General features: G+C 33.3%; 2 protein-coding genes across 9 annotated transcripts in view; one reads left to right on the top strand and one right to left on the bottom strand.

The window, feature by feature from the left end:
• The window catches only part of LOC128680155 (voltage-dependent calcium channel type D subunit alpha-1-like), a 49,470-nt gene extending 40,724 nt beyond the window's left edge, over positions 1-8,746 (top strand). For 3 of the 8 annotated variants that reach the window (XM_053763004.2, XM_053763003.2, XM_053763000.2), the window contains 12 exons: positions 162-302; positions 408-573; positions 939-947; positions 1,659-1,827; positions 2,310-2,424; positions 2,766-2,847; positions 3,310-3,408; positions 4,595-4,635; positions 5,355-5,431; positions 6,488-6,594; positions 7,092-7,158; positions 7,824-8,746. In XM_053763004.2, the coding sequence (XP_053618979.1) occupies positions 162-302; positions 408-573; positions 939-947; positions 1,659-1,827; positions 2,310-2,424; positions 2,766-2,847; positions 3,310-3,408; positions 4,595-4,635; positions 5,355-5,431; positions 6,488-6,594; positions 7,092-7,158; positions 7,824-7,895 (1,145 nt within the window). In that variant the 3' untranslated portion in view covers positions 7,896-8,746. Of the gene's footprint in view, positions 1-161; positions 303-407; positions 574-938; positions 948-1,658; positions 1,828-2,309; positions 2,425-2,765; positions 2,848-3,309; positions 3,409-4,594; positions 4,636-5,354; positions 5,432-6,487; positions 6,595-7,091; positions 7,159-7,823 lie in introns of those variants that run through there. The other 5 variants (XM_053763005.2, XM_053763002.2, XM_053763001.2 and 2 more) reach the window with 4 other exon arrangements.
• A 1,415-nt stretch (positions 8,747-10,161) lies between these two features.
• On the bottom strand, positions 10,162-11,776 carry LOC128680154 (uncharacterized). Its single transcript, XM_053762999.1, has 2 exons — positions 11,424-11,776; positions 10,162-11,037 (listed from the first exon to the last, which is right to left on the bottom strand). Exons 1-2 carry the CDS (start codon positions 11,653-11,655, stop codon positions 10,859-10,861), a joined length of 411 nt encoding a protein of 136 aa, XP_053618974.1. The 5' UTR covers positions 11,656-11,776; the 3' UTR covers positions 10,162-10,858.
• Between the last annotated feature and the right edge of the window lie 874 nt (positions 11,777-12,650).

Here is a 12,650-nt window from a genome sequence, read left to right as displayed (position 1 = left end):
GTGTGTGTGTTTCACAATAAATACTATTCTATTAAACATTTATCAAACTTATCTAGGTCCGCCAGCGCATTTTTGGTCTACCCAGCCACTTTTTACCATTAAATAGGATATTACACCATTAAAAAAAACTTAAAAAGTTATTTTCGCTCTTAAATCACCAGGTTTTGGAAAACTCTGTCCACACCGGACTGCATGCAAGCGGTTGGTGTCAATGAACATGCCTCTAAACTCTGATGGTACGGTCAACTTCAACGCGACACTGTTCGCTGTGGTGAGAACACAACTGGACATCAAGACATCAGGTGACAATACAAATAATGTAGATAGTTACCCTATTTTATCGAAAGTACGCGATTCCCTTAGGATTTGGTCAATATTTCTGAAAGTCAATGGCGCTTTATATTTAGGTGTGATTGACGAGTGCAACACGGAACTGCGGGCGATCATCAAGAAAGTCTGGAAACGAACATCATCGAAGCTTCTAGATCAGGTGGTACCACCTCCAGGAGATCCGAACGAAATCACAGTGGGCAAATTCTACGCTACATTCCTTATTCAGGATTACTTTAGAAGGTTTGTGATATCATTTAACATTGATCTGTTAATTTACTGCCAAAACACTCTTCTTTCTCCTTGCTTAAAGATTCCAAATGAATGAGTGGCTTAGTTTTCTTTGAACAGTTTCTCTCCACATAGAGCTAGCTCAGGCAATCTATGAAATACATATCAGAAATCATAACTGTAAAATGAAATTATTTTCCGCGCCTTGCTTCATGAAACATCGCCATCGTTATAGTTTTGACATGTGAATTTATATTTTAGAAATAATTAATACAACGAGTGCATTTAAGGTCAGTTACTATCTGACAAGTTTTTATCTACCTAGATGACATTCTTGTTAAACTACGATTGTTATTAACACATTTTTTGTTTTATAGGAACCATGCGTAAGTCGCTATCCAAATTATAAGCAACTTGAAGATTTATTCCGCTGTATTTTATGCTTTTTCGCCCTTGGTCCCGATACCAGTGTGTCTTCCAAGGATGTTGCTTGATTTATATTTTTTGATGATTTTTCAGAAAGTTTTTATATCATGCCCCCTTCCCCATGCAATGATTGGAGTTACGCAATCTCAATCGTTGATAAACATTATTTTATTTTTTATGTCTTTATAATTTTATTTCACTTATGCATATGAATAAAGATTGCATGATTTATCAACAGAATTTTTTAGCTTTTTCGCATTTGAAAGGTTGTATGTTCTACTACAGTCCGTTTTATTTTTCGATTTATTCCAGCATGATGTTTACCTTTATTGATTTCTCAAAGCATGTTTTCTCCGAGTGTACACTTTTCTGTTTACAATCACTTGTTTCAAAACGCACCATCTATAATTCTTTATTGTGTTTCAAGAGTTGTGAAATTGTTCGTAAAATGTTTTGCATGTAGATAATCAATTGGCCTAACTTTATAACAATTGATTGTAAAGCCTCCGAGAAGACATGTTTTTTAGAAAAAAACAACAACTCGAGTTTCAACTCAACACACATAGGTCTTTCTCATTTTTTATCACGTAATTAATTTCACATATTGATTGCGTAAGATTTTTGATTCAACTGTGATAGTTTAAGATTTTTTGCTTGGCTCATAATGGCAGGTTCAGAAAGCGTAAAGAACAAGCCGCTGCGCAGTCGCAACAAACCAATCAGATTAAGACTTTGCAAGCTGGACTCCGGACTTTGCATGAAGCTGGACCTGAATTGAAAAGAGCTATTTCTGGCAATCTGGAAGAAATTGTTGCTGAGACTGTTGAACCTATGCATAGGGTATGTGTTATAGTAATTATCAATATTTTTTTCTGGCTTTGATGATAAATTTATTATTGGATTTGTAAAGTGACTAAGTCAGTAAACTTAAATGTTAATTTGTTATAATTTTGCTTGATGTATGGTAGTTTTTAACAAGACAAACCACAAACTTTTATAATACTTAATAGTTTTAGAACTGAAACTTATTTTTACTGCATAAAAAAATTGTAAATGTCTAATAAATCTCTGTATCGTGTCGTGTGAGATAAACCCAGATGGGTTTCAAATTATAGATATAATTTGAATTTCTCTTTTGAGTTTAACACGAATCTTCGGTCGTGAGGAAATGTAATTTTTCAAAGTTTATAAGATCTACAACTATATATAGTTTATAGACCATATAAACTTTTAAAAAAATTGTAACATTTATTTTATTTTTAATTTAAGTAATTAGTGGTTGTATTTGATTGAAAATTTTAATTAAACTGGTTTATTTTTAGCGTAACCATACACTATTTGGAGCAGTGTGGACGACAATAAAGAAACATGGCCGCGAGAGTTTCTACGGAAAAGACAAGAAAAATATACCGCCCACTGTCAAGTTGAAAATAACTGGTAATTACAAGATTTTATTTGGTTTCGTTGTTTGTTTGTCTGTAACCAAATCTTGCAAGTTACATTTTACCTACTAGTACTAAGTAAAAGTGCACAGCATTGCAAATGAAAACTGAAATGAGGTGATCATTTCAGTGTTCATTTACAATGCATTATTATATTAAAGCGCAGCCTGATATTTCACTCCGAAAAGGTTCGCAATGAGAGAAGTATTCAACAGTTTACGTAATGGGCACGATTTTTTGTCACACGTTCAATACAAGAAGATTTCTCTGATGACAACAAGAGATTATAAAATTTTTGTAGAAAACATTTCTTACAAACTGTTCTTTCGTCGCCAGAAACGCCTGAAGATAAGACGACGCTGAGCTCCATGATGAGAAGAGAGTTGGGTATGGATGGAAAGATTCCAGAGGAAGAAGTGTAAGAGATCAATATATCAATTCACTTATTTATTAATTGCTTTATTTTTATACTAGATGTTGCCCGAGACTTCGCTCCTGTGGGAATTTTGAGATAAAATATATATAGCCTATAGCAATCTTGGATAATGTACCTTTCTAATGGTGGAAGAATTTTTGAAATCGGTTCTGTAGTTTCCGAGATTATCCGCCTCAAACATATAAACTCACAAACGCTCTTTATAATAATAGCATAGATTATTATTTTTAGCCTGTAAGTGTTGTGTACCACTCTTCTCTAATTGTTATCGAAATTAAATTAGATATTAACAGAAAGCATAAATAAAAACAGAAGTTACAGAAGCCATAATTAAATAAAGGGTAGTAGATTTTTGCGTGTAAGTAAATTATATAGAAAAAATCGCCGGAGTTCGTGGCCAATACAAATTAAGACTACATAATCTATATTATTTCCAATTTTCAGAAGATACGACGAAGCAAACCAAAGCGACGGTGATGAAGAAATTGCCATGCAGCCATTGTTACACGAGAAGGACTCCGAGAGGATATTCAAGGCGATAGAGTGAGTCCACCATTTTGTTCCAGTTTGAAACACGAAATGGCCGCTCAGAATTTTATATGATTTCATGAACGTACGAGCTATTATTAATAGTATTCTATTTCTCATGAGTCTTAAAGCCATGTCCCATTACACAGTCGTGTTCCGTTGAGATAACGCAGTATGTTGTGGCTGTCCCATGCGTCAACTCGTGAACGGGTGCTGCCAGAGGGAACTGGTCATCTCGTTTCTCATATATTTTCATGTAAGTTAATTGTGTTTCACATCGATATATATATTATAATCAGCACTCGGATCACAATTATAACCTGTTTTGATATACCTTTTGACTATGTACATTATGTACTTTTATATATTATTAGAAAAAAAAACATTGTAAGAAACAATAATGGTAAGCCGACCTGGCATGATAGGGACCAACACTGTTCAAATGAGTTTCTTTCGACATTTCTTCTCAGCAGTGGTCGTTCCGAAATGCCAGTAGTTTGTAGCTTGTGAGAAATAAATAAATATAAAAATTGACGAGAAAAAGTGCCTGTGAAGGTCTAATTTCTGAATGATTTGAATTTGAATTTGCGTTGTTTTCTGTTTGACATTGACAGTCTTGATGTCAAATCTCCATACAATTTCTGGATTCATAACGATGGAGCGCGACTGAGCAATGAGGTTTGGCTCTTTGATCAAATTATTTTATGATAAATTTAATAAATAAGTTTATCAACTTCTTGTTATTAAGTTTTATTGAAGTCAATATTCTGAAGGGTCATTTCGAATCAATTAACTTCACAAGTAGGTAGATTTATTTAACTTGCTTTATTATTATTTAATTATATTTTTGTGTAATTATGTGTCGTGCGTAATTATATAGATCATTGCACATTAAAATTAAAAAATAAATAGAAGTACCTAAAAATAATGGCGTTATGCAGTTATTGTATTAATATAAAATTACTGTAAAAGTAGAAAAGGAAAAAAGTACCAAAGTAATTACTGCCATCTATACGTAACATTTGGAACCATGTATCTAATTTTGTCTTGTGAATGCATTCTTTCATGCATGCTTTTTTACAATTTGTAGTTACAAACACATATCACAGATGGCGTTGTTCTTTTGGGGATCATATTTACAAACTTACAAATTGTAAAATGCAATTTGTATGACGCCATATAAAAATGTTGACGTTTGCAGAAAAACCTCCCACGATTTAATGCTGAGTATGAGAAACAACAGTAAGTTGGTTTTAGTGTGTTGTGACAGTGTGCATTTTATAATAATTGTTTTTTAACTTTATCAACATTTGCACCAATATAATATGCATTCCTTATCTTTTATAATTATCGTATGTAATATAGATTTTTATATATACAATATTAAAAAAAACTTATATAACTTTGCAAACTAATTAATAAATTAGATTACAAAGTTATTAATTGAAAATCATTAATTACAATAATTTAATTGTAAACTAATTAATTACATTTGTTTGGATCGTAGTTTTCATTGCATGGTTATTTTGTGTAATCCGTATTACGTGTAATGATTACGCAGTTTAAACCATTAATCTGATTACGTTTTGACCATGTATGAGATGTATGACGTTGTTTCGGATTTGGTTACCATTTAAAGCATTGTAGGCCGAGATTTGTTAGATAATAATATCTATTATAAAATACTTACCAATAGCTTGCGGGGAGCAAAAGGCGATTCACTCCTTTCCAGGTCTAGGAAAATCCCTTTATGAGAGATACACATTTTGCATGTAAGATATTCCGTTCAGATGATTGGTTAGAAATGTTTGGATTTAACTCGTTTTGTGATTAGATGAAAGAGCAGGCTTTTTGCGTAATTTGGCAAATGCACGGAAGCATAGTTGGTTTTTTAACTAATTAATAAATGGGTAATACATTTTTGGTAAGTTTTTTCAAAAAATAATTTGTTTTATTTACAGATCGTGACAGGAGACCGAGACAGAACAAGACCGTGCCTTATTGTGTAGCGAATCCAGCGGAGAATCTTATTACACGAGTAAGTGTTAAAAATATATTTTTTGAAACATACCGACACACCCTCGCCGGACTAGATATGCGTCATCATAAAAAATAACGTTTATTTTAGGCGGTTTGAATTTTTTTTTTAATTTAATACGCGAAGTCGCAAACTTAGATGTACGAATGCAAGATGACTAGTATCACTCAAAAATATTTTTTATTTAATGTCATTTTTGACACAAGTCTATATTATATACATATATATATATATTGTTGTCAAAAAGATCTTGTTTCATTCAACGCGTGACAAAAAAAATCATGCTCGTGCAGTAAACTTAGAGAGGTATTCCTTAGTTGGGAGCCAATCCTGGTCCACTACCAGGTTTTGTTTATCACTCTAATGCATTATCAGACCGGACGGTACTGAAGCCAGGTATAAAATTTCATAACCGTGCTACTAAACGTTGAGGAGCTCCCTAGTCGGGAGTCTTTTGCTGCACCGTCAATTCATGCTTAACATAATAATGCATTGTCATCCAAACTAAACGCGTGTACAAGAGTTCAGCTCAATCGGTTGAAGATATCTGCTTCAAAATGGAATTTATAACCTTCCACCCAAACATTATGCCGGCTCAACACTGTCGCCAAACTCATGCAGACGCAAATTCGTGAACATTGTGTAGTTAGTATAACGGCTTTTATTTACTGCAATGAAAAATCTGCAATGTATACCGAACCCGCGAAAGTTTGGCATACGAAATTGTGATTGCAAGTTAAATAATGGGAAGCCCTTCTGGCATGATAGGAAGTTTGGCATACGGCATTGTGATTGCAAGTTGCCAATGGTAAGCCCTTCTGGCACGATAGGGACCAACACTGTTCAAATGAGTTTCTTTCGGCATTTCTTCTCAGCAGTGGTCGTTCCGAAATGCCAGTAGTTTGTAGCTTGTGAGAAATAACTATAAATATAAAAATCGACGAGAAAGAGTGCCTGTGAATGTCTAATTTCTGAATAAATAATTTGAATTTGAAAATAAAAGCTTATAAAAACAATAATAATAACCAGTGATAACTACGAAAATAATTTTGCCAGGTACTGAAGGAGCAGGGCCTGGGTAAATACTGTGACAAGGAGTTCGTACAGAGCACCTCCAGGGAGATGCAGGAGGCGCTCGACCTCACACAGGAAGAGATGGACACGTGAGGAACAACTTTAGTCATTGCATCTTTATAATTAACACTGACGCGATAATCTTGTTGCCCAAGGGTTATCAAGTCGGATTGTCTACACTGGAGGTCCCGGATTCGATACCCGGTCAGGTCAAGTTGTAAAATGATCTTTTTCCGCTTGACCTGGATCTTGGATGTTTAACTATTGTTATAAAATACAGATTGTTGAGTTAATATCCCATAACACTTAGTCTCGTATTCTTTGGAGCTTAGTCGATCTGTGTGATTTGTTAATATATTTATTTATTGTTACTGTTTTTTAGTGGGTGTCGATTACAAATGCAAAAACGCTATACCAGATAGCCAAACTTTATTTATCTACAATCAAATTTGACATAGGGAGTTTGCTTCTAATTTAGACGGATGGATAGAGTTTTATATTTGATATTCTATTATTGATTGAAATTTAATTCGGAAGATTTTTCCATTTTGCCATGCGATTTATTAATTCTTCATCGTGATTACAGCGCTGCTAACGAAATAATAATGGAAGAACGAAAAATTACTGAAGCTCAGAACACAGCCAATCAAGTGGTAAGCTTTGTAGCTAAATGAGAAATTACTATCCTACCTCATCAATAAATTTGAGAACTTTGTTCTTGTCGGTGGAGCGTTTTCCATCTAATTCTGTCCTCAGCCATCGATTTCCTCTCCCTATACGACACGAGCTCTGCCTTCTCTTTTATTTCATCTAGGCATGCTCATCTTGGCTTTCCTTTTCCTCTTCTTGCTTCGATTTTTCCTTCAATCAGATATTTCATAAAGTTGTCGTGTCGTATAAGGTGGCCAAACATCTTTCCCCTTCTTGTCTTGCTTTCAATAACGTTCTTCTCTCTTTGATCTTGTCTAGTACTTCTTCATTTGTTTTCTTATCTGTCCAATTTATTCTCTCCATGCTCCTCCAGCACCACATTTCAAAAGCTTGTAACTATCCCACTATAATATTATAAATAAATGCGAAAGTTTGTGAGGATGTATGTGTGTATGTTTGTTGCTTTTTCACGAAAAATATTGTAATGAAATCACATAGGCTACTTTTTATCTCCAAATCCCCACGGGAGCGAAGCCCAGTGTAGTGTAATAAAAAATTTGACGTGAAAAAAGTCTTAATTTCGAAACACTAAGGTTTACTAAATTTGTACGAAACCATTTCCAGAAAATCTTTGCCTACAGAAATATAATACAGATTTTTTTTTCAGGAAAATCTCTTCGCGCGGCAATACCATCCCTTCCACCAGCCCCCCATGCAACCCCCTCCCAGAGGCAAATAGCACAAGTACATGTAATTTTTTTGGATGCAATTTTTCTAACCTGAAACGGCTGATCCCGTCTAGGTTTCAGAGCCCTTCGAGGGTGTCTGGGAGAGGAATTTTATTGAAGTTTTTGAAAAATATTTGTATATAGTCATTCGCTTGGAAGTTTTTCTATATAGGCTTTGTTTTAATCGATTTACTTAGCATGGGAGAAAGTGTTTTCAAATTTTACATATTTAATAACTATTTCTTTTTTGTTTTTAAATTTAGTAATGAAAAATAATCTAATGTTCTTAGGTTTCCATTTTATTTCAGCCAGTTTTTTTTATGAAATAGATATCTAAAAATATATTTTTTTCTAATTTACAAGCAAATCGTAATGTTTTTCTTTTGGATATGTGGATCAAGATTGTTTTTACATCTATCGTCCTTAATTTTAATAAAGTTACTTTACTTATTATTCTTTTCTAAAGTGCGACCATACTTTCTCCCAAGCCTAGGTTATATTCCATGGAATTATTATGGATTGTTAAGTTTGTACCCCATTTTCCAATAATTAACATTTGCTATTCATGTCATGGATAACATCAAACATATTGAAGTTAATTCTCTAAACAGTAATTTTGGGATATGAACAAAATATGTATGTCTGTCTTTATAATTCTAAGACCAAAACGGTGGTCAAGTTACATAAAAATGTAGAATTATTCTAAATAAATAAACTGTACAAAAAACCAGTTTTAAACAGTCAAGTTTTTATATGTATATTCGATTTTTAAGCAAAGAAATTATATTTAATATATGTAATTATATTTGTACTATTGTGGCGTTGTGCCTTATATTTATAGAATGCCAAATTAATAAAAAAATGTGCCAAGTATTTAGATTTATGCCATAAATTTTATTAAATTAATAACTATTTTATATATCCACAAATATATAATAAATGTTATCATAAGTAGATTTTTGAAATAATATTATGTATTTTTTTTACAAATCAAACCATTTGTTGTTTATTTTCTAAATGTAAATAAATATTTATTATTTTATAAGAATAGTTAGGTTTTCAAAATTATTTTCTCGAGCATAAAATAAGGAATTATATGTAATTTATTTTCAAATCTGAGTAAACTCTAGTCAAAACAAAAGTAGCTTGCTTTTTGGTACATGTTGCAGTGTATAAGATTATAACGATATACTATAATATGATATAAATGAGGTATATTTTAATGTTGTATTTTGTATGAAATATATTTGTTATTGTGAATAAAATTGTTGGGAGAGATTTAAACGGGATTTAATTCTTACAACCATAAAACACTATCCTACTGCACTACCTATATCGAAACTGAGATGGTCCAAAAAGACGCTCACCTGTGGTTGCAAGGTCCTAGATTTGAATTGCACTTCTGCCGTTTTGAGTTTGGATAATCTTAATAAGGTAGTTGACAAGGCCAGATGATTGTTAAAAAGCTATAATGTAGATAATATAAGATTATCTACATTATGAATGAATGACAATAATGAATACATTATGATGAATTACATAATAATTAGGATTATTATGTAATTCATAGTCTGTGACAATGTAGCTGGATCATTTATACGAAGATTTAAACTTGGATGGAAAGTTAATTTTCAAAAAGTATGAAAATATAAAAACAAACTCGACCATCCTACAAAATTGAAATTTTGTAACAACACATCATCATAAACGTAATATTTTATGTAGCTGTCGAACAAATATATCTTTCTTCGCGAACACTTTAGCACGTTGTGACGTCACATGTTCGTATCATTTAGTGTGGAGCGTTTGGACGAGGAAAAAAAAATGTGTGATTTCATTTTTGTCATATCATTGAAAGTATTGTCAATATCATAGTATTTTTTTCACTGTTGTTTCTAATAAGGTCCTTCGAATAGTCATTAAAACAAAAAATTGTCAACTAGCATATTGAAACCAAAGAAAACAGCACCTTTTTCGTTTCCAATGCTATTAAAATACCTTTCGTATACATTACGAAAGCATTAAATGATTCAGTATCCTTAAATATTATAAAATGAAGTCCCCCTGCCGAGTTTGTCTCACTATATGAACGCGATAAACTCAAAAACTGCAAGACTGATAATTTATTATTGTTTTACCCGTGTGAAGTCGGGACGGGTCTCTAGTTGATAATTTTATAGTGAGATTTATCTAATGTGTCATATTCATTCGCATGGTTGGAGAAAAGTCGATGCGAATGAATTACACAATTATATTTTTTTTAAAATTAAAAAGAAATTTAACAGAAAACCTTTTTTTTTATTTAACCTTTTATATAACTTATTTTAGTCGTTAGACTTAAATTCCGGATTTAGTTCGGATAATATTCGTCACAAGGCTCATCTAGTTTATTCATATTTTTGTCAATGTCACTCTTAAGTTCGTCTATCATCTCTTCAAGTCCGTCGTACTTGTTAGCGTAAAGAGATTTTTCTTCTCTCATAATACGATTGATGGTTTCCTTAGCGTCAGACACACCTGGACTACAGGATTCGCTGATTTTTCTACTAAGTCTTAATAAATCAGCTATTGCATCATCAAATTTTTTAGATTCATCTGATGGCAACTCTGAAAATGAGGTAAACGAATCAGGTCCCGAATTCACATCCTTTGGGGTACACTCTTGAACATTTTTACATTCTTCTGTACTCACAACTGATACGTTAACATCTGATAATTCTTTCAACACAATATTTTTATCAGACAATTTTGAATTCATTGAAATTTCAGAAATTTCAATTTGAAGTTTCTTTATAAGTTCCTCCAAATCAGATATTTTCTTATCTATATCAGCTGATGAAACTGGAGCTACATTAGCTACTTGTGTGTTCTCCTCTTTATTTGTGTTACTTTGATGATACTCTTCTTGGAGTTCAGTAATAAATTTCTGAATCAGAGCATCTAATTTTGACTTTCCATCGTCCATTTTTGCTTTCTATTCCAAATACCGTTTCATTCTTCTAGCTTTTTCTTCCAGACATTCTCGTTTTCTTTGCTCTTCACAAGGATCTATTTTAGGCGGATCTGGGGGGTGAGGTGGGGGTGGACAGTTGGGCCAGAAGTAATCAGGATGCGCTGCTGTTTGGTCCTCTATATCGTCACATCTAGAAGTGCCTGTAATCGTTTTTATAATTAAAATACATGTTTGCAAATAATTTTACTGAACAGAAAAATTCTTTATGATACTTAATCGTTAAAATGCATAAGATTCAAAGCGTAATAACTAATAATATCAGTAGAATATTGGCACTTGAATTGGATTCAAAATCAGTAGTAGACTTCAGCAGTAGGCAGGCGTGGTCAGAATTTATAATCATTACATATTATAGTACAAAGAAATAAGGGAAAAGGTATCAAGTGACAACGACAACTGGCCAGTGCGTATGAAGAGAGTGATTATATCGATTATAGAAGACACAGTAGATATATGTAAGCGTATGCATACACGGAAACATATTTAGAAAACAGACGTAATTGTATACATATAAATAAATACTAACCAGTTTTCTCACGTTCTACAACACAGACTATTGGAAACTCGGGTTTCTGTAATATCACTTCTGGGTTTTTGATTTTTTCTCTACAGATGGCGCAACAATCAGCTGGTGTGGGTGGTTCTGGTTGAGGCGGAGGCTGGTATACAAGCCCCTTCTCTGCACACTTCTGCAGTTGACAAGGGGTTGGGGGTTCAGGTTCAGGAATAGGATCAAATTCACATTGTTTTGTATTCATATTCTAGAAAGGTATACCTTAACCAGAGCTGATTGAGTCCATTAATGAATTTAATTTGAGCCACTTTTATGCCATGTTCTGTTTGTTTTGGATTGTCAATGTGATGGGTGTTGAGTAGGTAAATTTATTTCTTTTGCTGCCAGTGATTTTTATTTAGTTTTTTTTTAAGGAGGCATAGTAATGTCTGAAAGATAGCGAGGAAGAAAGGAGGATCTTTGACACTCAATGTTGTCTTTGTAATCACACATTGCTTGTATTCTACTCTATTTACTACTCCAATTTGAAGAAGTAGAAGGGAAAAATTGAAAGTGTTACTCGTACGTACGTCGTTACGTACCTCCTTAACAAAATGTCTTAAAAGTGACGCCCCATGATGTAGTTTAATTTGCACTGTTAATTCCCCTTTAGGGAATAAACAGGATCAGCAAATTTTGGTCTAAAAATCTCACGCATTTCAAGTAAATAAAAGTAGTAAGTCCTTATTATCATTTAGTCTTAGGGGACGTCTGCGATGCGAGCACCAGACGGTTGATGAATCCTCCCATACTGGAACCATTTCCCCGAAACCCCTAATGGGGTGAAGGTTAACTGGTAATCATTGGCGGTTAGCGACGGTCTACTAAACCTACCAGTACCTTTACAGCATCTGCGTCCACTAGAATCAATTTTGGAGACCCATTTATTGATCTTTTTGTACTTTTGTCTATTTTAATAAATATGCATTTTTTAAAACTTCTGTCTAAAGATCCAGTGACACAAGCAATCTTATCTACCAAGCACTTCCTACTATCCTGGCTGAATCATAGACAATTTATAAATTGTATGTCTGTGGGCTGAATCATTAATAACGCCCCGCCGTAACACAAGACTGTCCTACTGCATACTACTCTATTGCAGTTCCCTAGCTGCAGCGTATGCTGCACTCAGCTAAAAGGTGGTTTCCTCTTCTTCTTGGCAGGTTTGGCAAGTAGGGTCTTGTAAATAAAAGTCCTTAG

Source organism: Plodia interpunctella, chromosome 23, assembly GCF_027563975.2.
Source record: "Plodia interpunctella isolate USDA-ARS_2022_Savannah chromosome 23, ilPloInte3.2, whole genome shotgun sequence".
Taxonomy (NCBI): Eukaryota; Metazoa; Arthropoda; class Insecta; order Lepidoptera; family Pyralidae; genus Plodia; species Plodia interpunctella.
This window is presented reverse-complemented; position numbering and strand designations above follow the sequence as displayed.

Excerpts from the sequence above, each read along its gene's own strand:
- LOC128680154 (XM_053762999.1), bottom strand. The coding sequence starts at position 11,655 with ATGAATACAAAACAATGTGAATTTGATCCTATTCCTGAACCTGAACCC. Across the intron at positions 11,038-11,423 it reads TGTAGAACGTGAGAAAACTG|GCACTTCTAGATGTGACGAT; the intron begins GTTAGTATTTAT and ends AAACGATTACAG.